This window comes from Saccoglossus kowalevskii, chromosome 11 (genome assembly GCF_978046115.1).
Source record: "Saccoglossus kowalevskii chromosome 11, keSacKowa6.1, whole genome shotgun sequence".
Taxonomy (NCBI): domain Eukaryota; kingdom Metazoa; phylum Hemichordata; class Enteropneusta; family Harrimaniidae; genus Saccoglossus; species Saccoglossus kowalevskii.
In genome coordinates this window covers 22,767,880-22,792,288 of record NC_140651.1, presented here as the reverse complement: position 1 = coordinate 22,792,288, position 24,409 = coordinate 22,767,880, and the positions used below count along the sequence as shown (strand labels likewise).

Below are 24,409 nucleotides of genomic sequence, written 5' to 3'. Positions count from 1 at the left end.
ATGTTTTTGATGCAAGATATTTTACTTGTCCACACCAAAAGTAAATATTTTTAATAATATGGTCAAGAACACAATAGAAAGTTGAATGCAAATTTTGAAGGTTTATTGTATCGGAATGAGATAAATTTATAAAATGGAAAACAAACCAAAATATGTAGACATTTTATTACTAACAAAGACATTTAACTACATATACCACTTTAAGTCACAAACACGAACTAGTTCTGCAAGAAATTTTCATAAAAACTATAAAATGTTATTTGGTTATTCAAACTTTGAATAAAATAATTATGCAACACAGATTGATCACTAAAGGCGAGAACAATATAGTAAAATATCTGCAATACAGTTGTAAACTGCGAAATATATTGCAGTGACCCTTCAAAGTGAATTTGGAATAATGGTGTTAGGTTTCAGAAAGCATGGTACATCTCAACTTAAAAACTTTGAAAAAGGGGAACTAATTTGTTACGAGGTTGGTCAACACATTTTCATCCCTTTTGAACACTATATCTCTACATGCATCATCAGTCACGCAATTTGTATTCTTGTGATAATTACCTTTTATGTACTCAATGCATTTTTATGTACTTCATTTTAAAAAAACTTTGATGCTATGAAAGTTCAGGCATATATTACCGTGTTAACAAGACTCCCTTGTATGACAGTACTGCATTTACAATAGTAGAAACTGTGGCACTTGTACCGTACCGTACCATACCATACACCAAAGACAATAGAAAAGAGGGACACGAAACTGCGGCAAACATGAAAGAAAAGTAACGTCTTTGCATACACATACAACCCCTATTCCCTCAAAACACCTTGGTTTTAAAAGAAATGCCCAAATGCCTTAAACAATAGGGCCTTATTACTAAAAGTGAATAACAAGTAGATATGCTGCAATGAATAAATAAATCATTATGTGAACTAATTTATTATCTCAATAACTTATTACTTTCGAAATACAATTGCACCATGTGACATGGTCGATAGAAGACATTTGCATTGAGCAATTCATGATTCATGCAATACTTCCCAGACTAAAACAATACACATAATGGCAGTAACAAGTGCATTTGTATAAATATGATCTACATGTATTGTGTACCCTGCTAAAACCTTTCCATCTGTACAACATGCATTTTCGTTACAATATTCAAATTAGTCAACTATTGGTTGATAGAAAGTTGTGCAAGCAACGTCAAGTGCAACAGACGTAATGTACTTGAGATATGCACAAAGAAACGCGTCTGTCACGTAGTGTCAGTCAATTTTCAAGTAAAAAAAATGTACAATATGCTTCTTTTTGAGTAAAAATTGTATGTCAAATTATACTACACCACTTACTGTGAATAAACTAAAGTCAGTATTTAGAATAAAACATGATACAGTGATCTTGAAGTCCAGCAATAGGTTGTCAACTAGAAAACAAACTGCTATTCGAATTCAGTTGAAAATCCAAAACTGTTTTCAGCCTCTTTAAAAATTTGTTTTTAATAAATCATTGAAATAAAGTATTTGTTTCCAGTAGTGTATCTATAAATAACCAATTCAGAAATAAGAACACATTGTTATAAAATCATTAATCTTAATTAAACTCGACATGATTTGAATCAAAACTTGTACCATTTACTGATGAGTGCATTAATAATTATTATCACAATGACAGATTCAGTGCAGAATATAGGACTTGTTTGTTTTAATAGGATGTTGTGGAATAACTACTGCTTAACATTGATAGGAGCCAGTGTAAAAATTACCAAGTGTTTTCAAGTGACATGTATTACCTGTATACATGTTTTGCAAAGTTTTCCAATGTATTATTATTACATGTATTCATGTACCAAACTAGAAATGTACTTTGTTTTTACAATAAAGAAAGATCTTGGTGAATTGGTGAAATAATATTCAATAAAAATTAATACTATACGAACTGGCCCACTGCGTATAAAAATGAACAAGCCATGCATGGCACAGTCCCAGTTATCAAATTTAAGATGTATAGTTTTGTTTATAGTAATATAGCTGGAATATAACCATGTCAGGAATATGATTTTTTAACATTAAAATGATTGACATTTGTATCTGGTCGTCAAACAAGTACTTGTCCATATTGAGAGATATTGCTCTGGAACAGAATTCAAAATCAGCCATTTTGAATACATGTATATATATACAACATGATGTATAACGAATATATAAAATTTGAATATAATCAGTCAAAGCATTTAAGAGATATGGCTCTAGAACCCCAATCATTAAAGCAAAATGGCCGTCGTCAGCCATTTTGAATCCAATCTGAAAAATAAAATGACGTGCATCACGAACCCGTAATGTCTAATGTATGTACCAAGTTTGAACGTAATCCATCTATAAATGTTTGACATGTGATGATTTTTTACCACCATTTGGCCATTTTGAATATGATCGTCACACCAATATATCTGTCTATCTATGACATGATGTATAATAAATATTTAAAATTTGAACATAATCAGTGAAAGCAAGTCAGAGATATGGCACAAGAACCATTCATTAAAACAAAATGGCTGCCAGTCGGCCATTTTGAATTATATCTGAAAAACAAAATTATTTGCATCAAGGTCTCATAATGTCTAATGTATATACCAAGTTTGAACAAAATCTATCTGTAAACAGCCGAGAAATGCTTGATTTTTAGGATTTTTTAGCACAAAAATGGCCGCCATTCGGCCATCTTGAATCAGATCATGAAACAAATTGACATGCATATGTATAATATCATGTATTGATGTATGTGTGAAATTTGATTGTGATTGGTCCAGGCATTTCTATTATACAGGTCCGAACGCACGCACAGACGCACGCACGCACGCACACACGGAGGTCAAAACACAAGTCCCCGTTTTCGGACAATGTTTAACATTTTGAATGCAAAGTTTCTTTGTTAAATTTGTGACTCAATGGACTTTTTACTTCATTGCTGACAAGACTTCAACAATATTTCAGAAAGAAAGTGAACAAAATGCATTAGTTTTATAGAAGATTTATTTTTGATCGTCGCTATTGAGTGCATCAGTTTCAATGGAAGCACTTTGTTCAACAGATGCTGCATTATGAATTGAGGGTTCATCCTGCGGTGTCAGTCTTTGGATTGATCCGGCATTTTCGGCATCCATTCTAGCATAGTTACTGTTTCTCGGCACTTCCCCGGTTGGTTTCAGTCCCCAAACCACCAAACCAATAATTATAGTCATAAATGCAAAGATATATAACGCAGAGAACTGAAAGGATACATATAAAATTTAATTAGAAATCACATAATTGTGGTTTGTGAAAATGTCTAATTTTCACCTCGCCCATGTCATAGATGAAACTGATGTGAACAAGGATTAACATTTGCTCTCATTGTTGAAAACTCAAGTTTTTTTTTTTGCGATTATAGCAACCTAAACAGTGTTTATCTGATCTTTTTCAAACTTGAATATATTGTTAGCCAGTTTGTTTTTGTAACAAGTATCCAGGTCCCACACAGTGTGTAATGTATGTTCGAGGGGGGGGGGGGTGAACTCTGTCATTTTTAAAGACTTGGTTTCACATCTGTTTTTCTCTTACATAGATGTAAGTTAAACGAACACAAAAACAGATGTGAACACATTATATTCTTTTAATAGACAAATACAATATCTAGAAACTGAAGCTTAATGTATGGTTCTATGCTGTAATATCACCGAAGTGATGAGGTCTTCTCATTAAACAATGTTTAATGAGGGGTAAAGTAGACCTTCTCCCTAAAGGTCACAAATCCTGGCATTTTAAGTTTTATAAAAATAGCAAATATGTCAAGTTCTGCTATATTAAAGTATGAAAGTCATCAAGCTTTATTTGCATGTTGTTAAATGATTTTAAGTGTTAAAGACAAGCAGCCTGTCGGCTGAGATAGCTCCGCTGTTAGCAATGCACATGGCAATTAAAGAACAGAAGATATCATTAGAAAATGAACAAATCTGAGAGAGGTCCACATGTAGTACCTATATGTATAATATATCAAAGCAATTGGACTTGCGGTTTTCAACAAGAAGTCGAAAATATCACTTTTTACCAAAAATGACAAAAATATTCACCAAAATTAGAGAATTAAAGATATCATTACAAAATGAACAAATCTGAGAGAGGTCCACATGTAGTACCTATATATGTAATATCAAAGCAATTGCACTTGCGGTTTTCAACAAGAAGTCGAAAATATCACTTTTTACTAAAAATGACAAAAATATTCACCAAAATTAGAGAATTGAAGATATCATCATGAAATGAACAAATCTGAGAGAGGTCTACCCAAGGTACATATACACCAAGTATCAAAGCATTCAGGCTTGTAGTTTTCAAGAAGAAGTCGAAAAAGTAAAACATTGACACGGACGACGACGACGGATGACGACGACGGACAATCACTCATATGATAAGCTCCGCTCGACAAAGTCGACAGCGGAGCTAACAATATTAACTTCAAATTCATTACTTGTTTGTAACATGTCAATGACTTGTTATTTCAAACAAGCACTATTTAATACATATCCTGTCTTAATCTATTCACCTAACTTCCTCGACCAAATCATTCTGCACTTTTTTTTATTTTTATTCTTCATTATTTCTGAAAATGAACCCTAACGTCAATTTTTAGTTTTTACCCCAAACATTTGGCCAGTTGTGTCTCCATCTTCTGAAGGAAAGTGCAGACTATAAATTGGACTATTCTTTAATTTGTGGTGAAAAGAGAGAACTGGTGGTGGAAAGGTAAATGCTGTGGGGCACAAAGAATAAACAAAAGCTTACCATGTAATGAAACAAAAACAGTCCAAACATCAGTGAGTAGAAATCAGCTGTCAGTATAGACAGATTTACAACAGCAGCACTGCTGATTTGTATAACTAGAGGAAACACAGAATACAATAGAAATAGGCAAACAGCAAATGCCAGAAACAACAATACTACTTCAGTATTCCAGGAAATATTGGTCAATTCATGCCGCTCAAGAATTACTCTGCAAATGAAAATAAAGAAAAGTACATTATTCCAATGTCTTTAGCTACAACATGTTATAGAGGCACATGAAATCTGCAACTGTGTTATGATCTCATATTCAAACACTTGTGTTAACCCGGCCTGCCCTTTCCAGCCCTAACCAAACCTACGAGACCTACAATATGCAAATTTGTAGGAGGTCTGAAACCTCACTGCCTGATAAACAGCACATTAACACCCCGCTGAAATCAAACAGAACAAATAAAGAACTTTCTGAGGGGGGGGGGGAGATACATACCATGGAGCTCCATGTTCATACTGAGTGTTATACTGTAAAATGACTAATTTTCACTGGGTTTAAATTTCACTAATTTACCATTTCAGGCATATTCAGTGAGTTTTAAATTCACGGTTTCGTCATTTAGATAATGTGTTCTATGCTAAATTTTACATATTCACTGTGTTTTAATTTAGCACATTTTCCAGTCAGGGAAATAAGCTAAATTAAAACCCAGTGAATAATTACCCCCTTTACAGTATATGTTAATTATTATAAAAAATTCCAGCAGTGATTTTTTTTGCTATTCATGTAAAGGCTGATGACAAAAACAAACTTTGCATTTGTTTCATAAATTTCTTTACATCATGTCAATTATATGTGTGATGAAAATTATATTTATTTAATAAATAAGCATAATCGTCTCAAATGAAGGAATTAAAAATTAACTTACAATTGAATTCCGCTAATCAGACTTGCCCATAATCCAATCATTCCTAAGAACTCCACTCTACTAAAGTTTCTGATAGCGAACTCCTCTGCTACATTTGATACACCATAAAGCGAGGCACCAATCAAACACAGTATATCACCCAGAAATTTATCAGAACCTGTGGAGATAATTACCGTCATATTTATTATTTAGCAACTACTTTCAAATAATTAATTTTGAAAAATGGTTGGATTTTTAGAGAAAAAAGAAATCAGCGATTATAAAAACATCAGATGCTGCACCATTTTGTTGCCAGAAAGCCAAATTTATGTCAAAATGCGATCATCAATGCCTTGTTCTATGGCCAAATAAAAAGATTACAATCATCAAAGCTTGAAGTTTACATACATTTCATAGCAAACCAAAGAAATAACATTTTTTTGTATGGAATTATGAAAGAATAATAATGTCGCTAAAAGTTATTTTTGTGTGTACATCACAATTTTGCAAAATGTTTTTAATTTATCCAGTGTTCCTACCACTGTACCATCACTTCAACAGTTTTTGATCTTATTAATCTTATTAAAGCAGTGCAGTCGTCACCTGCGCATGCGTCAGATGGCCATAGCGTGTCATTGTTTACAAACAAGTGTCTACCCCTGACCCTTTGCGTTTTTATCGCATGTTGATATGGTCGCTTGGACTCAATTCCCGCGCAGGTGACAACCCTCCTGCTTTAAATCTGAGGTGGACAAAATATTAGTGTCCATATTGAATTTATCACCAAGTAACATTTTGGCTTTGGCGGTTGTTTCATCATTGTCGCTTCCTCATGGCTTCATTGTGGCCTCAAAATTTTACTTGTATTTAGGATTATAACCAAAAAATTAAAAGACAGTACGCACAGCCTTGTAGCCTATTTTGTGTTGAATATTTACTGCTATTTTGTAAATCACACGACATTGTCAATTAGAAGCAAACAAGTTTGTTCAAAAAGCTTTTCATTACCTCTCTAAAATGTGGAGTGTCCATCTAAAACAGGTAAATAGTTGGTTGTATCTTACCTCCACTATGTGATCTACCAGCATATACATCAGCACCAACCAATGCACCAACTCCCAGTAAACAAATGCCAACGCCAGCAAAGTGGTATATTCTATATCTCACTCTTAACACGGTATAAGACAGTAATATTACTACTGGTATAGTTATACAGTCTAGAAGCTGTAAAAATAAAGATTTTTTTAATAAGTAGAAATATAATATTACACTAGAATGTCAAGAAGATATTATTTGTGTACTGGTAAGCTTTCACTACTAGATAATTATCTGCTAATTTAGTCATCATTTTCCAAACATCTCATCTGATACCTAGATTAGAGTCTATTTATGTTTCCCGTAGTCATTGATGCCTATTCAAGAGTACGATGTTTATTGTGGCTAAGCGGGAATGGATAAATTTTGTTTTGACAATGAGCTGTTATCACCATAAAAAGTGTAAGACTCTTCTTCAATGCTCAGTTTATCCTTCGAAAACAACTAATTTCTTGATTTAAAAAAAAATAATGCCAAGTCAAAAGATCGTACTGCAACATTGATAAATCTGTTGTGTTATGTCTATCATGAAGACTCAAACTGTCATTAACATATTTAAATGAGCTATGGTAATTCGAAAATGTTGGCACCATCCAGCATTTTGATTGGTTAATTAGCAACTTGACTCGTGTATAGGAAAAACATGGTGAATATCAAATTGAGCATTTACATGTGACCGAAATCATTTGCTTACTATGAAACTAAGTTAATTTTTACTTGCATTTCATAACAATTCAACAATTTTTTTTTTGTACGTTATTATTATAATCACTACTGAGTAATAATCAACAATTGCAACACTTTGAAAACAAGTAAGTTATTCACTTGTGAAACACAGCATGACTGGATTGCTACCTTACCCTGATCATTTGCTACTAAGCAGTGCATTCGTGTTTTTATTTGAAACTTGTTTTAGAATATACTTTTTGTTACCAACAAAATATAAAAGCATTACATTAAAGTATTTTTTTGTTATCGTGTGAACAGTTTTTTGATTGACTGTAATTTTTCAGCATTTTGTGACGCCTATTTTAGAACCAAATTAAGGCCTTTCACTCTTCCCTGATGCCTAAATTAGAGTGACACCTATTCAAGAGATTACTCTCATGTCCCAAATAAACATACCCCCCGGAATAAACATACCCCTTGGAAAATTTCCAAAATGACCGGTAAATTGTTTCCTTGCTTCTAAAATGTGCTCTCACTGGTGTATGCAAACTTTTCACTGTTCCTTGTAATTAGAAATATATATGGACAACAAATGATGCATTTCTAGCTATATACTTCAAATCTCTGTTCAAAAGGCCGCAAGATGTAATGAAATAGCAACCCAATCACTACCCGAGTCAGCCTGGTTGGGAAACTGCGCAATACATACAAAAATGTATGCAAATGAGATATGAGCAGCTCCACCATAGTTATGATTCTAATGTGATTTTCCACTCTTTAGCAATAGTAGCTAGTGTATTGTATTGTACCGTACTGTACTGTACCATATCGTACAAGTTTATTGCGATTCTTAATGTGTTTGTAATATTATTTAGCTTCATTTAGTATTTTGTTTAGTTGGTTAACTTTACTGTATCTTAATGTAGTTTATTTTATTTTTATATACGACCAAAGAAAAACTCACTGTAGTTTGTTTTAGTGTTGAATAAATATTATAATTAATCAGTCACGGTACAATGGTGACCTATTGTGCGAAATTGTTGCAAGGACAATACTTTTCTCGATTTGCTTGCCGCCGTGTGTCGATAAAAATGCACGGAATGGTCGGCAGTATCTATCGAGTTCGTCTAGGGTGACCTTCAGGGCTGGCGAAAAGCAAGATATCGTATAATCTTTTAAATAGGCGTCAATGAGGAGTGAAAGGTATAAATTTGGTTTTATAATGGGCGTCACGAAATGTTGGAAAATTACAGTCAATCAAAAAAAATGTTAACAAGACAACAAAAAATACTCAGTATATTTAATATGCATTACTTTTTTTAATTTTGTTGGTAATGAAAGGTATATTCTAAAAGAAGTTTTGAATAAAAACAAACAAATGATCACGGTAACGGTAGCGCAATCCAGTCTTGCTGTATTTCACAAGTGAATAACTTACTTGTTTTCGAAGTGTTGCAATTGTTGATTAGTACTCAGTAGTGATTATTATAACGTACAAAAACAAAATTCGTTGAATTGTTATGAAATGCAAGTAAAATTCAACTTAGTTTTATCGCAAGCAAAAGATTTCGGTCACATGTAAACACTCAAAGCGATACGATATCCACCATGTTATCCATGCACACAAGACGCATTTATTAACCGGATAGGTCAAGTCGCTAATTAACCAATCAAAATGCTGGATGGTGCCCACGTGTTCAAATTACCATAGGTCATAGGTCATGGTAAAAGCAACACGGAAGCGATTTACCGATGTTTTAGTGCGATCTTTTGGCTTCGTTTTCCATGGGAAAAAGGCATGATTTTTGTTTTTAAATCAAGATTTTTTTTAATCGGTTCGATTTTAGAAAAATCAATAAATGTACCGTCCCAAATAAGAATGTACCGAGTGGATTTTTTCGGGAAAAAAAAATAAACGTACTGATAAGTTTATTTGGGACATGAGAGTATATGGTATACCTGTATACTTGTAAGGTTCGTATACTGATAGGCTTTAACTACTAGATAATTAGCCTCAACATCAACGGCAGCAACAAACAAATACTTCCACCACCTTGCTTTGAACATCTCTTTAAACCCGTCTCTGCCACTGATGAAGAAAAGCTGAATACCATAGACAAGCCCAAGGAGTAGATAGTTAATAAAACTCTGTGCTGTCGGTGCTGCCACACCATGTTTCTCGTACAGAAGTTGGCTAGTAACTGCAGTTCCACAGATCAACAAGGATAGTATCTGCCCACAGATAAGTATTTTTAAAAATTTTCTGTGAAAAAAAAGAAGATATAATGTGTGAATAAATTGTTCTTCCCTTTTAAAATAATAAATCAGTGATTAAACTAAATTATATTCATGCGCTGGGTTGAAAAGTTTGTCTTCATTAAAATAGACTAAGTAGGACATTCGTCAAAATAAAGAACATATTTTGTATTGATTTTAAGACGTCTGGAGAATTACGAGGGATTTGTAGCTCTAAGTCAAGTGAGAAATGTAAACTTTTTTCAAAGCGAATTTGATAATATAGTTGTGTACAGTAGGTGATGATGAAACCATTCTAATTACTGGCAAAGAGGCTGTATCAACCAGGGTTGTGGTAAAGATAGCAACAACACATTGCCAGGAGGTATGTAAGATGAAATTCCGAGTCTATGCATAACTATTTACAAAATTGTACCTCATTGGCTACTTAACCCCAACACCTAACAATCGGACTAATCAGAGAGCAGCTTATTTACTGGCAGGGTTTTTGGGTGTATCATATTCTACCTGTATCAAATTCAACTTCAGGTTATATTCAGGAAGAATCCACTAAACTCTTTTATTTTCTCTGCTCAAAATAGTTTCAAGACACAAGAAGTTCTTGACAGATAATCAAGCTCTACTGAACTTCCTGTGTCATTGTAAAAAAAAATAGATTATAAAAGTATAATTTAAAGGTAAAATTGAATTGAATACGTTAAGCTCAAGCTATTATTACTCATGTTGGATTCAACATTGAATTAATTATCAATACATCACCTGCTGAAAGCATCCATAGATAGCCAAGAATGGGAAAACTGAGCAGGCAAAGCATGTTATAATTTGTTTCAACATTTATTTCTTAAATTTGGAATGTTAGAAATTCACATAATCCAGCAACAACATCTTCACAAGCCAACGTCCATTTATTCTACTGTTCCCTTACCATTATTCCCACTATAAACTTTATTCACTCAACAAAATCAAACATGCTCTGGTGCATTTCCATGGAAAATGAATCGCAAAGTCAAGTATTGTGATGAGTTTCCATGGGAAATCGAACACAAATTAATGTGTTTATGTTACAAGAATGCTAGAATAATTTCTGTGTAAACAGGGTCTTTGTTTTTCAGCCTAAAGCAGCAGCCATTTTGCGTTCAACGATATACACATTAGTCACAGGCTATAACTGGACAAACTTAACAAACCAAGTGGGTCTAAATGTAATTTATTTAACTATATATAATCCTAGTATATAACTAGTAATTTTTTTCTGAAAATGCTTGAAATGATAAATTTGAAAAAAAAAACGACTACAACATAAAATATGTACCTAATGTAATCCAGTTTCAAAACGTCAGAGAGATTCAATGTTAGACACATTGCTTCAAGCTGATAAATTATATTACAATATAATTTTGCACACAGATAGAGGCACAGCAAATATCGAATATTGATGTATGAGATTAGATCGCCCACTGAATTCTACATAAATGCAGGCAAGACTTAGAAACGTGTAAATTGTAGAATATATACCAGTGTTCTCCCCAGGCCTCTGAAGCGACACAGTACCGTGACGCTTGGACACTCTGCCGTGATGCTTGCCCTTTGTCCGTGACGTTTGATCTCTCACCCGTGATGCTTATGTTTTTGTTTACAAGTGTCAGTCTCGTCTCGCACGTATTTAAAACAATAACATGTATTGATTGAAAGGTAATCCCGCTTTTGTCAGTCATACAAAGACAGTGATAAAAACAGAAGTCTGCAATAAGTTGCGAAGTCTTTCAAGGGTGCAGAGCCTCCAAATCCAAAAAAATACTAGAGTAGCAATAATTTTCCCATTGTACGCAACAGCAACAATGTGACAAAACAAGTTACGGCGTACGTCGGGAAGATCAACCCCGATTTGCTGCACTCCGATTTGTTATCACTCAATCGCCGGTGACATTAATTACCCCAAAATTGAAAAAGAAAAAACAAGTGAAATTAAGTCGCATTGGAAAGAAAAGTATGAATACGAGACGGGTTAAGAAAAAACGAACTCTGACCTCTGGAAATACCCCATTCATAGGGTGTCTTAGTACAGAAGAACGCCGCCCTGAGGCGACATAATGCCGTTGCAACATTGTGACCGATGCATGCTGGGTTTTCCCGCGACGTTTAAAAACAACATCTCGTTGGCGATTTTGAAGTAATGCCTAGGATAATCGTCAATGAATCGTTTTAATATATAATTTGTGCATTTCACACCAAAAAGTCAGATACCGATGATCGCAATAGCAGCGGTTAATACCCGTCCAACGCAATGTCATCAGCTGACAATGTTACGGTGATCGTAGTGTTACTCACAAGGTATATTGCAATGAAAAATCGCCGAACTGCCATTCTAGAATTTTTTTATAATTATTGAATTATTAATTTCAACATATTTCGATATCTCGCCGACTTTATAAATTCAACCAAAAAATGTTTTCCCCAAGTTTATATGAACAAACAGTGACATGGGCACTAAAACTTTTACACAATGATGAACCAGCTACATCCATGGATAACATTATATTCACTGACTGGCTATAACACAAGTCTTTCAATTTTTTTTTCTTTTTATGCTGTTCTATTTCAAACTTTATTCGACTTGATACGAAAACAAAAAATACAATGCAGTAAAATTATATAAAATTTATCAGATATAAAAATATCTTGTCTTTAATTAATTGTAGATTGACAATATTTGTTGAGAAAAACTGATTATTATGCAAATAAAATTTTGCAAATTGGATGCATTGTTATGCAAATTGACCGTAATGCTTGACATGAAGTCTAGGGAGAACACTGTATACAATAAATATATAAACGCTTACATTTTTTTGCTGCCACTCAACTACATGTAGATCTTGAGTGCTCGGTGAGCTTGATGTAAAAATACCCACCCCGTACAGGATAATTCTAGTGACAGTGCAAAATATTGAAATCATGGTTTTAACTCCATAAGCCTTATTAGTTTGAATTCATATACAGTTGCCATGTTATCAAATATATGATAGTTAAAATCCATGTTCATTTACTGAGAGTATATTACCACTTGTACCACAAGAATGAATATTGCCATGCATTTCACAGTGGTCTTATTTAATAGCTATGATTATTTAGCATATAGTATAGTGAAAAATAGTGTAACCAATTAATAGATTGAATTAATCTCATCAATTGAATTTTAGTCCTCAAGTAATAATTGAAATATTTCAGCTGAATCTCAGGCTGGGAAGAAAATCTTCTGCTATACAGTTGTGTTTGTGATGCAGCTATAACAAGCAATTTGACTGGACAATGCATTGAAGGAAATAACTCTGGTATTGCCAAAGAGGGCGCTCTTAAATATACGTTGGCTATATAGAATCTACAAAGGTGTAGTGGAGAGGCGATTACCGAATTATCAAACCTTGGCTGGTGAAGACTAAGTTGACTTGGGAAATATCATTGTAAGTTCTATGATGTCTGTCAATCATTCTGAGATATGAAAAAAAAAGTAATCCCAAGTAACCCCATACATGACAATGGAGTCCGTCAACAACTGGTCACTCAGTAGGTTGTCCACTTTGCAATTGCATTATAATGATTTATTTAAATGTTTAGTGTACAACAAGGGTATGCCCAAAAAATTATGTTAGTGTCAGCCATGTTTTCATCAAAACAGGTGACTTAGGGAATCAAAAGGGGGTCAACTTCTCCAGATTATAAACATGGCACCCTAGCTGGGGTCAAATATTAGCAAAAGAAAGACATCATTGGCATGAGAAAGAGAAAGATGATTCCAAAATGTGGTTTAGCGATTATTATTATGAAACTCCAAGCATGTATTGATGATTATTTGATGAAAGACACAGTCTCTGTTGTAATTAGGGAAAATGTTACTCATGCCTAAGATAAAGTAATATTGCTGCCAAAAACTGGCAGAAAACTGGTAAAGCACGTTGAAGATACATGTACCATATTTTCCCAAAAAAACAAGATGGTTGCCAGTAGGCCATTTTTGATCTGATTATGGAACAAACTGAAATGAACATCTATATGTACGATGTATTTACCAAATATGAATGAAAATGGTCCACAAGTATTGGAGATATTATAGTCGTGTGGCCGAAAAGCAAAATAGCCGCCAGTTGGCCATCTTTGATCCAAATGTAAAACAAATTGTAATGGTCATGCATCATAACATGTATAATGTATGTACCCGAATTTGAACAAATGTACCAAGTCACCATATACAGAAGATATAATTCCTAGTAAATACAACGGAAAATTATTATCTCGTTATAAAATCACTTAATGTTTTGAAATTTTTATCAATAATATTTTATACCTTTTCAGCTAATATCAAGGAGCTAATTTTTAGAAGAAATGTATACAATTTTCGCTATACAAATTAATAATATTGCCAGACTTCTTACAAAAAATTTCATTCATACAACAGTTTTATTTTACTTTCTAACTGTCAATAGAGTAGAACTATTATTATTTAAAGTTTCAAGAAAGTGGCATTTAATTATAATTTGATTTAATCATTCGCACTGCATACATGCAAATCTTATCTATTTGTGTGTATATATAGTATGATAAGAACGAATTATCTTATTTCATATCACTGTCAACACAGTAAATCTACAAATCGATACCACACAACACAGATATACCGTACTGTTAAGTTGAGATATGTTATTAGCCCCACCATGGTACATAGACCGGTACATGTGGTATGTACTACACGTGGTTTCTGGACACGTGGTGGCAGCAAACATACTGTCCGTGTCAGGCAATAAGACGAATGAACGTTCACAAAATTTACTTACGTGGTAAATATGGGAGACATCTTCCGTCTAAACTTAATAAATAGGGTTGTTGGGTCAGCATGCTTTTCGGCTGTTTTCTGTGATAAAGAATCGTTCGTAACCACACTTACAGTGGTGGCCATGTTTTCATTCAAACGATTATTTTGCTGTCCTTTGAAACGAAAGTTTTGATTGGCTTTGATAATATACGGTGGTTTAAATAAGAAACTATCACAATTTTAACTTATTGAAGTAGTCAATTAACAAATGATTTTGAAAAGTCTGACACCAGCGTCATTAGCCCCTGGTAGTGCCGCGAATATCAAATCAAAACTCCAAAACGTTTCCAGTTTAGCCAATCAAAATCAATGTTTCATTCAGACTTCGGATCTCAGTTAACCAATCAGGTGATTGGACGATAACACCGGAAATAGTCGCTGGTAATTGTATATTCATAAACTGGGGAAACCCTTGGCGAAGTAGACACTGGCTGTGGCATTTCTTCGTTAATGTTTACACATATTTCCGATCCAGATCGCATAATCATTTATTTCTTCTAATAACTGCTGATGGGAACTTTATGATGGATCCGCCTGGCTTGCCTCCCGAGGTTATCTGGGAGTATCAGTTTCGTCTGATTTTAATCGGCGACTCGACCGTTGGAAAATCATCGCTTCTCAGACGATTTTGTGACGGTAAATTCGTTGAGTTTTCTGACCCGACAGTCGGAGTTGATTTCTTCGCAAGGCTGCTGGAAGTTTCCCCAGGAATACGGGTGAAGTTGCAGCTCTGGGACACAGCCGGACAGGAACGATTCAGGTACATTTTGTTTGTGATATTCGGTTCCGCCACAGTGATGGCGAATGAAAGAGGTTCGAATTTTAATAAACCGTATAACGCGTTAAGAGACAATTTCCAACGGGACATGACCATTATTAATATACATATTAATTATCTATGATAATTAATCACCCGTGAATACCGCACTTTAGAACAATAACGTCCAATATTAACGGCCAGTAAAAATCACATGATTGATCTGTCGTGTGCGCATGACAGCAGCAACACGTCAGCCAACAGTACAACGTTTGCATTATACTGTACACACATACCACTGGTCTTTTGTATCGAACTCTTTTCTTGTGAAAATTATCCCAAACAGTCGTTTTTAACTCCATGTAAGCATTCTGCCATAATATCCTTCTATATACATATGCGTTTACATGTATTAACTATTACTACGTGGAGGAACTGTGATGTTATACATTATTAATTAAATCAAAATTATGGCTTGCAACATATGTCAATCATAATGGTACTATCCACAAAAAACATTCTTTTCTTTTTTATAAAAAATCATAGATTTTAATGTATATTGAATCCAACTAGGCTAATCAGTGAGCGAAATACACAATGATATCATACGAAAATATTCCAATTTTTTTCCATTGGCCATATGAGAAACCTCTCGTTTCAGTTTGAATTGTGAAATTTTCAAATATTTGTAAAAATAGAGGGAATGGGTGTGTTGTTTTGATAGTAATATTGTCTATTATATCAAAATAATTTTAATTTATTCTTTTGATAAGCTGCTCGTATTATCAAAATGTCAGCATATATATAAATACTAGTTTGTGTGTAGGTAGAGGTTGTTTATAATAATGTTAATTTCACTCCATGTAAATAACAATTATGAAATTAGTATTTAATGTAATTTAGGTTTGTTCAGAATATTCAGCCTTTAACAAGTAAAAAAAAAATCACTACAATAACTATGTTTGATTTGCTAAAATTGTAAATTCCAAATAACATAAATGAAACTGGATTTTTTTTTATTTTTTGAAAACAATAAGGAGAAAGTCAGTTCTGCAATTGATCATAAAAAAAAAGAATTGTAGGATGAACCCTCAGTGCTTTAAGATGATCACATAGTGCATTTAATTCAAATATGATTAGGGAGATTAACCCCCTGCTAGCACTTAGATAAACCAACACATGTTCACATCTGGAGAAAGTAGTATCTAATGTCATCATGAACCATTCTCTGAAAAACAGACTACGACATTTTTTGTAAGCATTGCCTTCTCCAATCATAAGCAAGATCACATACTGTTTTTTTATTAAGATTAACACCTCCCATTCCTATTACTTTATTGATCTTTGTGGTGCTCCCGCCTGTCTTGTATATACCGAGTAATACATTATACCCGTAACAGTTATTTAGCAGTCAACCTGCGTATAGTCCAATTTGTTCAACCACATGTTTGTATACATTTTATTTTTTTTATTTACATTCTAATTGCATTTTTGCTTGGCATTATAAATTGCAGTGTAAATTTGTACTGATGCTTTTTTTTCCCAAATTAACTGGAAAGTTGAGCTTTCTCAGTGATTTTCTGAAAAGGCGTTGTCTAACAATAAAAAGGGTCAGAATCTGATTGCATCAGATTTCCCGAGAGTGAGTTACGCCTATTGTTGTATCAACAAGGAGCATAATCTCAAATTATATGTCAATTTTTTGACATGTTTTCATCATATTAGGATTCATATCAATAACTTTTCATTCCATGTCACTAAGCAAAATCTTAAAATATGAATAAATAATTGCACCATAGAAACCAGTGTAAAAATTAACAATTTTGATCTTTTTCCATGAATTTCCTGTTCTTGTGTCACATAAATCATCCCATGACCCCAATTTTTTTTTTTTACATCTTCAATATTCTGATGGTATGTACCATACATAATAAAAGTATGACATATAATTTTCAATTTAAGTTACACTTTCTTAAAATCTAACAAAAACAAATGTTTTTTTTTTGCTTACTTGTGCCTGCCTTTATTGAAGATAAAAATGTGATTCACCTACGCCATAATGCATTGCAGTGCAGACTTTCTCTTGAGTAATATAAATACTGCACTAAATGTTAAAATTCTAAACTAAAAGAAAAAATAATTTTTGTTCATTCTAGTGTGCCCTATTCACACCAAGGTTATAATATATCTGATGCATATCATGACCATAGCAACATTATCAGACGCCATCTGTGATACAGTTTATTGGTTTCTCATGAAACCTTCAAATTCCTCAGCTGATTGACTTTAATACTTTCAGCTCTCAACTTTTATTATGTTCAAACATTTAAGTGATGGGCTACTGTTAAGTTTAGTGATCAAAATTTCTTGACATTTACAGTATGGTTTTATTTTATGCTGTTGTTTAAACTTCTGGATAAAAATAAGCAAATGGAGAAGAAAATACACACAGATATGGTTCATAATTCAAAGAATAGTTATGTGTTTTTTTCTTCAGAATTTGAAACCATCCATCAGTGAATAATTTAGCAAAGGAAATTCATGTCTCAAAGCCCTATCCTTAACCTTTTGAGTGCCAGATATTTTTCCTGCCCAAATTCAGTGCAAATATTTTAACATTTTGTGAAATTTTCACTATATTTCATCATCATTTTGTGTTTAGTTTTTGATCAGAAGATTTGTCAATTTTTATCAACATTTCATGTGGGAAGGAGCAGACTACAAAATCATACGTGGACAATGGCGTTCCAAGGATTCCTATGGAAATTGTTATAAACATTTTTCGGAAAGTTTTTCTCCAAAAAAGAAACTGGTAATACCACATTGGATAACATCAATAATTATGTAACTTTTTTGAGAAAAAAAATTCATTATTGTGATAAATTTTTCATCCCATCTAATTATGTTGTATGACAAAAAATAGTGAAAACCGTAAACCAAAATCGCTATAATCATGAATCGCAAGTTGCCATAAAATAAATCATAGACCACAAATTGCCATAATAGTAGACCATAAATGGCCATAACCATATACCCTATCAGCAGGCATTCTATACTATTACTGGGTATGTGTATGATTTAATCAAACTCACGTTTCGCATCGTGTTAGTGAGTCATTCAACATCCTTTGCATGATCCTAAAAATCACCACTGGATCATAGTCTCACCTGAAGCTGTAAAGTGATGAAACACAGTGATTAGTCTATTTTTAGAAATGATGTCACAAAAGGGAATTTTTTACTGTGTTTTTTCCTGTCATCGTTTTAATTATAGAAGCTTTACATGTATGCATTAGCAGTTTTTTTTTTTGCCGAAAATAAAAAAAAATGGAATTTACTATTATATACATGTAAACTCTTACTAATATCATGCAGTCAGACAGCCATGCAATTTGACCTATACTGCTGTGCTTTTATCACCTATAAATTCTTTTTCATATTCTTTGTATCAGTATGCACATATCAATTTATATATTGCAACACTACCCACTTGTGAAAACATATGTTAATTACTTAATTAACATATGTATACATTTGTTGTTGTTGCTTTTTTTTGGAATAACAGTAGGCAGGAAAAGTATTAGGAAAAGGTACAAATGTACCTTGTATTATGATTTTTAACCCGCCTACCTGTGCTGGAGCCAACATTCATGAAGTATGAGACCATGCCCTTTGACCTCTAGTTGCCGATAAACCTGCAGAGGGTGATTTACACTGTTGTGACAGCAAACAGAAATAAATTGCCCAAACTGAACTCATTTTTGTTATGTCTAATGAGTCTTTGCAGTTAGTGATATCTCAAGAACCATATGTTGATTTTTGATGAAACTTGATGCATAGATTCTCTGGGATAATTTGCAGATTTGATTACGTTTTGGTTTTAATCCATGCATAATAATTACCTAATTTGCATGATAATTAGCTAATTTTTACATGTTCCATGACTGTTCTTCTGATATCAAAAGAAACTTGGTACCTAGATGTCTAGAACAATGCGCAAACCTGATTAGTTTTGGGTGAAAACCATGCATATTAATTTCCTAATATGCATAATGATTAGTCAATTTTCAAGTACTAATCATAACATTTCAACAAAACTAGGTATATAGATGCTCTATGACTATGTAAAACTTAATTAATTTTGAACTAATGTGCATATTAAACTAATTTGCATAATGATTTATAAAAATAAATTTACAAATACATCTACCAACTTTGCAATCACTTTGCACAACTTTGCTATCGTTTTGCACAACTTTGCACGGTGTGTTAACAGCTTAAAGCCCACAACGTACCGACAGCATCAAAAACATGTACTTTGGAAATAAGAGGGAATTTGAAAACTTTCAATGAAATCAAAAATTACGAAAACTCCACGATTCGGTACTATAAATGATTGACATCACAGTAAGAAAAAATGCACGAACGTTGCCTTATGTATTTTCTGTGTGTGTGATGAACCAAACAAAAAAACAACAACAACAACAGCGTATTTACTCAGGAAGTCTCCCATGCAAGTACTACCCCTGCCCGATTGAGCTTTACATTAGATCTTAGTCGATTACCTAACCACACTGCTGTATGAGTAATTTACAATTGCGGTGTTCTATATGGCAATGATGTTTGACATTTCCAATGATATCACAAGTTCTAATCACATTTCAATAAAACTTGGTACATTGATAGTACATGTATGTGACAATGGGCAGGCCTTATTAGTTTTACATTAAAATCTGTCCATATTAATTACCTGATTTGCATAGTAATTAGTCAGTTTTCAGCTTTTCAATCAATATCTCACTTACTTATCATATTCTTTGAATGAATCTTGATACATAAATACTCCAAGACAATGAAACGATCTAACTACATTTGTAGTTTGGGTTTGAAATCTGTCTAATTGCCGAATTTGCACGATGTGTATAATCATCATATTTTATTTAACTTATTATTAGTCAATTTCTGATATCTCAACAAGTCAGATTTAAATTAAACTTGCGGCAGACGTGCTCTGGAATAAATTAGACTGAAAATCACAGATGTAAAATCAAAAGTATTTTCTGTTGTAAATGTACATCTCAAATACATGTAGTTGCCAAGCATCTTATTTGAAAGACTAATTCATTTTTAATATGTCTTCTGTAATACTCTCAGCACACAGAAGTTCTTATAAGCTTTCTTTGATTTTATTTATAGTCAAGTGATTTGATATTAATATTCATACATAGTCGGTTATAGCCTATAAGCTAAACATGGCTGTTTGGAAAAAAATAGTAACTGTATTAACTTACCAGGGTCTGATATTTGTTGACCAAGGCCACAGGTACATAAATTTGGGCGATTATTTGTATGACTAAATTTGATTTGTTTCTTCATTTTCACAAATTCTATAGACATGCAAAACAAAAAGTAGATATGCAAATTACATACAAAGTAGATGACACACTGACCTTTTATCTGATACGGACTGGTGTCATTGTCAGTGGACACATGCAGTGTAGAAAGATCGCACAAGTTTAACCTTATCACCACAAGTTCTTCTTTTCATCACAAATTCACAAAATAGTACCATTTAAAGTCTTTACTTTGATTCAGAAGAATAGAGCAAAAATAGCCAATTTATTTGAGTAAAAACTGAATATTTACTCATTGTGTCTTTTGGCTTCAAACTTAGGGTTTATATCCAGAAATATTGAAGAATACAAGAAAAAAAAACGGTATATAGGTATTTATATTTTAAAAGCATATACCATTTTTTGAATCTTTCCAAAAAATAGTACCGGTATATGCTTTTAAAATATACCCGGTAAATATCCATATACCTGGTGGTAAAATATTAATGTACTTTAATATTCATGTTGCTATGCTTATTAGTATTTAAATACATCTCCATATCTAATAACTGTAGAAATGATAATATACATATCTGGGATTTAAATCGAAGTGAATTATTCACTTTATTTTTATTGATTTCATTCTTCACTAATCTCAACTGTGGCAGTTGAATCAAGCATTAATGCAAGTAGAATTTGATTTGTTGAAGGAACCTATCAACTTACATGTACAAGCTGCCTTCTGATTGGCTTGACTGTTAGAGTTGTGTAGCCAATCAGGAACAATCTTGACAATCTTTAAATTACCTCTGTTCTGTATCAGATCAGACAAAGTTCTGTCATATGTTTCCTCCTTGTGATTTTTAATGCATATTTTTTTTCCAATTTCAGATCAATCACAACTTCTTATTATAGGAATTCCGTTGGTGGAATGCTCGTCTATGACATTGGAAACCGAGCAAGTTTTGAGCATTTACAAGACTGGTTGGAAGAGGCATTCGAAAATGTCAATCCGGATAAAATCGTCTTCATGGTCATAGGACATAAAGCCGACATAGAGGACCAACGTCAAGTGCTACGTGAGGAAGGCGAAAAATTCGCCCAAGCTTACGGCATGAAATACATGGAAACCTCCGCAAAGACTTGTCAGAACGTGGAAGAGGCATTCAAAAGCATTAGTCATGACATTTATACTATGGTAAAAAGCGGCCAACTTGCGGTGCGCGAAGGATGGGACGGGGTAAAAAGCGGGTTTTTTCCCCGGCATACACTGCATCTGCAGGAGCCACGAGGAGAGCCGCATAAAGTTTGTTGTTGATGTATTCTCAAGTATTCCATTACTTCTCTGAAACTTATTTCTCCTGGTTATCAATCAGTTCTTCGTTTTGTATGTAAACGTAATATTTTGATTTCTATATGGCAAATCGCTTGTTTCAAATTTTGGAAAGGTTTATAAATCTCAAAAAAAAAAAATCATAGAATGGGAGGAGCTTAGTCATATCAATGTTAAACTTAAAAATGATTGACAACTATATATATATATATATATTCAAGTTGCTTAGTTGTCCGCTATTATTTCTGATACCCCTAAAAATCACCAACATTCGCCCGTAACCATATCAACATGCATATTGTACAGGTTTTTTGTGTTGTATTTATTTTGAAACAGATGCAGGTAATTTCCCTCACTCTAGTCTACATGAGTCCAGATGACATTTAGTTCATTAAAAATGGATTAATTAAAATAGGCATATTAATAAATTGAGGTCACATTCTTAAATGCTTCATTCTAATTGGTCCATGTGACAAAGAAAGTAATTATGTATTTGTGATTTAATATCTGGAGTACAACCGAAAAAAGTCATTCACGGATAAATAGTTGAGATGGAAACAAGGAATATATGAACAGCATGATTAACATACGTTTCCTGGAAGGTCAATTAAATTCAGTATATTTATTTCTGTATACTAGTAGTACATTTAACAAGATCGTCATGTTGTTTTTTGTTCATTATTTGTGTGGTATTCTTGGCTGAACAGTGGTTTAGTGTAATATTATTAGTAACAGTATATTGGGGGTGCCTGGATCTAATCCTGTTTGTGATCAAATTTGTACTGGTACAATGTCCGTAGTATTGAGGGGCAATGACACCCTCCACCCCTCCTCAGTGAGTAAAGGATAGTGTATAAGCTCAGAATATGTAGAGGGAAATGAACTTTGACCATATAAAATACAGAATTTTTTTATTCTTTTTTGATTATAATACATAATGTATTTTGAAGCTTAAAAAACATTTCTTGTATGCTCAAAAATATAAGTACACTTTTAGAGGTGTGTTTAATTTAAATTTACATGCAGGTCTCATATTGGCAGTACAGGAATTCATTCTCACTCAAATATCAGTCTAAATAAAAGCAATCTTTCTGATTGCAATTGAATTGTAGCCATTTTTGTTGTGAAATGGAAAACTACCATATTTTCTCCATTACCGTACAAGCTCATTTTCAATAAAAGTGCACCAAAACCAAATATTATTGTTACAGTACGACTATTTATGACCAAAGGCATATTTCTGTGATTTGATTATATATATAAAAGTCAAAAAATAATAAAAATAGCTTGAACAAGTAACGTATTTCAGGAGTTGTTTCCTAACTGCTGAATTATGGCTCCAATGTTTACCAGTATTGTAAACGAGAATGTATAATTTTTAATTGATTATTTGGTTTATTATTTTTTCGTTCAGCGAAAATAGATACAAAATGAACATAGTCTTGTACAGGAGGGTCATTTATAGGATAGGTACATACATCATCCTGGAAGTTGCCTGCCCTTTATTATTTGTAATCATATATATTTTTAAGTTAAAGACAGGATTTATTGCTCTGTACAGCGAGTCAAAGTTGAGGACGTCGGTGTACCATGGCTATAGTACTATGTGCAGTTAGTTTGATTCTTAGTAATTAGATTTTTATGTGAAAATAATTTGGCAAGTGGTTTTAGCGTTCTATGTGTTTAGTTGTATATGTCGTCAATTTGTTGTTTTATTTCATACTGCAGTATTATTTTAGCAGTTGTGGAAGAAACCTGAAGATAGAACGTATTGAATATATTTAGTATTTACAAGTCATGATATGTTGTGTAGTACATTAAGTTGTCTTTGTGTGGCTGCGCTTGTGAGTGGGGTTAAAACTAGAGAATATACCTGAAAACTTCGAGTTCAAGATTTTGATTGGCTACCCAACCTTAACACATAACAGTCAGACGAATCAAAGAGCAGCTTGCTTGTTGATAGGTTTTTGACGTATCAAATGCTGCCTTGTGTATATGCTTTGACTCAATTAAAAGCTTTCTATTTCTTGTATCATAAAGATTTTAAAATGGGGAAATGAGACAATTGTTTTTTTTTTACCCATGGTTGTTTATTTGATCAATACAGTTTTATGAAGGCCTTTGAAATTCTTTATATTTGCGAATAGATTACTTATTGCTATACATATATGATTAACTTATTATTTTAGACTAATTATAAAGTTAATACCTGGGATTCTATGGGGAAACGTAAAACAAGGCCATTCCATTAGAAAATTGCGTTGAACTTGCTGATTGAATGTGAACCCACATTTCCATTCTCGCTGTTGTTGACTTGGGGGAAATCAAATTTCGCAACTAGTTTTGTGGCCAAAAGATCTCGCTGAATGGGAATTGTAACGATTTG

At 33.1% G+C, this 24,409-nt stretch overlaps 2 protein-coding genes across 2 annotated transcripts; one reads left to right on the top strand and one right to left on the bottom strand.

Annotated features, from left to right (window-relative positions):
• Window positions 1–125: 125 nt before the first annotated feature.
• LOC100371556 (queuine/queuosine transporter SLC35F2-like) lies at window positions 126–14,871 on the bottom strand. Its single transcript, XM_006814107.3, has 6 exons — window positions 14,564–14,871; window positions 9,441–9,744; window positions 6,782–6,941; window positions 5,739–5,895; window positions 4,819–5,026; window positions 126–3,266 (listed from the first exon to the last, which is right to left on the bottom strand). The coding sequence occupies exons 1-6, from the start codon at window positions 14,683–14,685 to the stop codon at window positions 3,030–3,032; spliced, it is 1,188 nt and encodes a 395-aa protein (XP_006814170.3). The 5' UTR covers window positions 14,686–14,871; the 3' UTR covers window positions 126–3,029.
• Window positions 14,872–15,016: 145 nt separating this feature from the next.
• On the top strand, window positions 15,017–22,470 carry LOC100371708 (ras-related protein Rab-39B-like). Its single transcript, XM_002732854.4, has 2 exons — window positions 15,017–15,361; window positions 21,582–22,470. The coding sequence occupies exons 1-2, from the start codon at window positions 15,123–15,125 to the stop codon at window positions 22,006–22,008; spliced, it is 666 nt and encodes a 221-aa protein (XP_002732900.1). The 5' UTR covers window positions 15,017–15,122; the 3' UTR covers window positions 22,009–22,470.
• The last annotated feature ends 1,939 nt before the right edge of the window (window positions 22,471–24,409 follow it).